General features: G+C 42.8%; 1 protein-coding gene across 1 annotated transcript; it reads right to left on the reverse strand.

The window, feature by feature from the left end:
- Positions 1-567: 567 nt before the first annotated feature.
- Positions 568-1143, reverse strand: LOC143581854 (uncharacterized). Its single transcript, XM_077064537.1, has one exon. The coding sequence runs from the start codon at positions 1141-1143 to the stop codon at positions 568-570; it is 576 nt and encodes a 191-aa protein (XP_076920652.1).
- Between the last annotated feature and the right edge of the window lie 2396 nt (positions 1144-3539).

The following is a 3539-nucleotide window of genomic DNA, read 5'->3' on the forward strand; positions in this document are numbered from 1 at the left end:
AGTTTGTACATCTTTCTAATCATCATGTCGTGTACATCTTTTATAAACTATAAATGTTTTACAAGTAAGACAAAAACATTAGTATGCGATTTTTATTTCAATATTAAATATCCAGTGCCACACCACAAAATTCCTCAAAAGCCATGAGCACCCTTGTATCAATTCGTGAAAGGAAAATTAATACTCGCCCCATAACAGATTTCTTGAATCGGGAACTATAGAGTTGCATAATCAAAACAAACATTTAAAGTCTTAAACAAGGTGAACTATTGACCGGGCTTCGTGCCTTCAACTGAAGCATAACAAAGAAAATAAAAGTTGACTGATAGCAATTTGTAAGTGGATCAAACTCAAAGAAATATTAAAGAATGAGAGATAGTCTTGGGGCAAATGTTCTGATATATTTCTCAATGCAATACAGGAAATAAATATGCATGGAATTAGGGTTCATCACCCATCATCCTTATTTTATGGAGAACATGCAACATAGACCACTAACCACTAACCTACATGGATAAAGTAAGCAACAAGTAAATGAAGTGAACGTGCAACAAGTAAAACGTGGGTTCATTCCAGAAGACGGGCTGGAATCTTGGCGATACGGGTGGGCCGGACAGGAGCAGTTGGGCCTGGGTCATCGGTTGTGGCCTGAGGTGTATCATCTCCTCCCCCTTGAGACTGACCATTGTCCTCAATGGGTAAAAATCCAGGGAATTGTTGTTGTAACTCTTCTATTGCTTCCCAAGTAGCGTCTTCTAATGGCCTTTTTTCCCATTTGATCAATAATTGATGCACACCTTGATGATTTTGACGCTGATCAAGCACCGACTCGGGTAGGTAGCCGATTTCTTCTTCTTGAACGTCATCGATGCATGAGTTGGATGGTGTGATTTGGCCATGAGCTTGTTTAAGGAGTGAAACGTGGAAGACTGGATGAATTCGTGACCCGGTGGGAAGGTCCAACTTGTAGGCGACGTTGCCTATACGTTGAAGAATACGGTATGGGCCAAAGAATCGTCTTGAAAGTTTCTGATTTGCAAGGGCTGCCACTGATGTTTGATGATATTTCTGTAAGCGAAGATAAACAAAATCGCCAACCGAAATTTCCTTATCAAGTCGTTTTTTGTTAGCTTCCTTAACCATGCGCTGCTTGGCCACTTCAATGGACAGCTTTAGTGATGCTAAAATTTTATTGTGTTCCAGCAAAGAGGATTCAATTGAAGCTGTTACTGTTGATAATCATGGATAGAGTTGGGGTTACGACCATAGAGAGCTCGAAATGGAGACATGTTGATGGAAGTGTGGTGGGCCGTATTGTAAGAAAAACTCTGCCAGGTAAAGAAACCGTTCCCACATTCTTGGTTGGTCCATTACAAATGCTCTAAGATACATTTCCAACCCATGGTTTACAACCTCTATTTGGCCATCGGATTGTGGATGGTAGGCACTGGAATGATGTAATTTAGTGCCTAAAATCTTGAATAATTCTCACCAAAAAGAACTAATGAAAACACGATCCCGATCCGAGACAATTGTTTTGGGCATTCCATGCAACTTGTAAATTCTTTCATGAAAGTAGTAGCCAAATTGACCGCTGTGAAGGATGTGGCCAAGGGTATAAAGTGAGCAAATTTGGATAGGCGATCCACGATAACCCAAATTGTAGTTTTGCCTTTGGATGCGGGTAGGTGGGTAATAAAATCCATTGAAATATCGTCCCATGGGCGGGATGGAGTGGGTAGTGTCTGAAGTAAACCATAGGGTTTATGAGTTGGTGTTTTAATGGACTGACATGTGGGACATTTTTTGACAAAAGCAGCAGCATCTTTGTGTAACCCCAACCAAGTGAAACAAGCGGAAAGTCTCTTTGTAGTTGCATTAACACCCGAATGACCACCCCAAAAAAGATGAATGAAACTCAAACAAAAGACGTTCCCTCAAATCCGAAATAGGTGGAATGAGCAGTTTACCGTGGATGTACACAAGGCCATCACGTACGACATGGTGTGGAAAGGCGGTAGAATCATGTTGGACGTCGTGCATGAATTTTTTTCCAACATGATTCGTACTGTAGTAAGCCCGTAATTCATCTAACCAAGCTGCTTTTGGGTGTGACAGAGACATTATTGTAGGGAGATCCACCCGGCTTAAAGCTTCGGCAACCAAGTTTTCCTTTCCCGGTTTGAAATAAATTTCAAAATCATACCCAAGTAACTTTGTGAGCCAACGTTGTTGTTCTGGTGTCTGAATCGTCTGAGTCAACACATGCTTCAAGCTATGGTGATCGGTGAAAATGTGGAACTTTTGACCCAACAAATACTGTCACCATTTCTTGACTGCTTCCGTTATGGCATAGAGTTCCTTGGTATAAGTTGATTGGCCCTGCATTGTTGCACACAATTTTTTGCTGAAAAAGAAATAGTTTGGTTCTGTTGTGATAGGACTGCCCCGATAGCTTGCCCAGAAGCGTCTGTGGTAACCTCAAATGGCTTGGTAAAATCTGGCAAGGCCAATGACAAAAGGTGCTGTATGTGGTGTTTTAGTGTCTCAAAAGCCGTTTGGGCCGCCGGTGTCCACTTGAATTCTTTAAGTTTCAAGCAGTCAGGGAGAACCGAAGCCGTTTGGGCATACCCTTTGACAAATCTACGGTAGTACCCCGTGAGGCCAAGGAAGGCACGTAGGGCTGTGAAAGACTTCGGAACTGGCCAATTGTGAATAGCTTGTATCTTATCAGGCTCGGGTGAGACACCCGTAGACGAGATGATATGGCCTAAAAATGAAATTTCACCAACACCAAAAACACACTTGGATGCCTTGGCATGGAAGTTGTGATCCAGTAATGTTTGAAAAACATACCGTAGGTGTGCACAGTGGTCGTCAACGGATTGGCTATAAACCAATATGTCGTCAAAGAAGACCAAAACAAATTGATGAAGTACCGAGCGAAAGAGGTCATTCATGGCAGATTGAAACGTTGACGGCGCGTTGGTGAGCCCAAATGGCATGACCAAAAATTCATAGTGGCCATCGGTGGTTTGAAAGGCTGTTTTGTGGACGTCGGATTCAGCCACTCGAATTTGGTGGTACCCCGAACGTAAATCAATTTTAGAGAAGATAGTGGCACAGTGTAACTCGTCCAGAAGCTCGTCAATTGTGGGAATTGGAAAGCGATGTCGAATTGTTACCGCATTTAAGGCGCGATAATCGACACAGAAACGTCTTTCTTCTTGACAAGGAGAGCAGGTGAAGAAAATGGGCTTTGACTGGGTCGTATAATACCCGAAGAGAGCATGTCTTTAATTAATTGGGTCATGACGTCTTTTTGGTAGTGGGGGTAGCGGTAGGGTCTAACGTTAACGGTTTGGTTCGGTGAGGTAAGGTTAATGTGGTGATCATGGGGTCGGGTCGATGGAAGGGAAGTTGGTTCGGTGAAGATTGGTTGAAAGAGGTCGAGCAAAGTTATAAATCGTGGGTCGGTTAGGGGTGGAGTAAGGTAACTGGGGTTGGGTTGTGGTTGCATGGTTAAGGAATGAAGTGAA

This window comes from Bidens hawaiensis, unplaced genomic scaffold, assembly GCF_021521415.1.
Source record: "Bidens hawaiensis isolate Kalapana, Puna unplaced genomic scaffold, B.hawaiensis_p1.1 tig00031208_1, whole genome shotgun sequence".
NCBI classification, from domain to species: Eukaryota; Viridiplantae; Streptophyta; class Magnoliopsida; order Asterales; family Asteraceae; genus Bidens; species Bidens hawaiensis.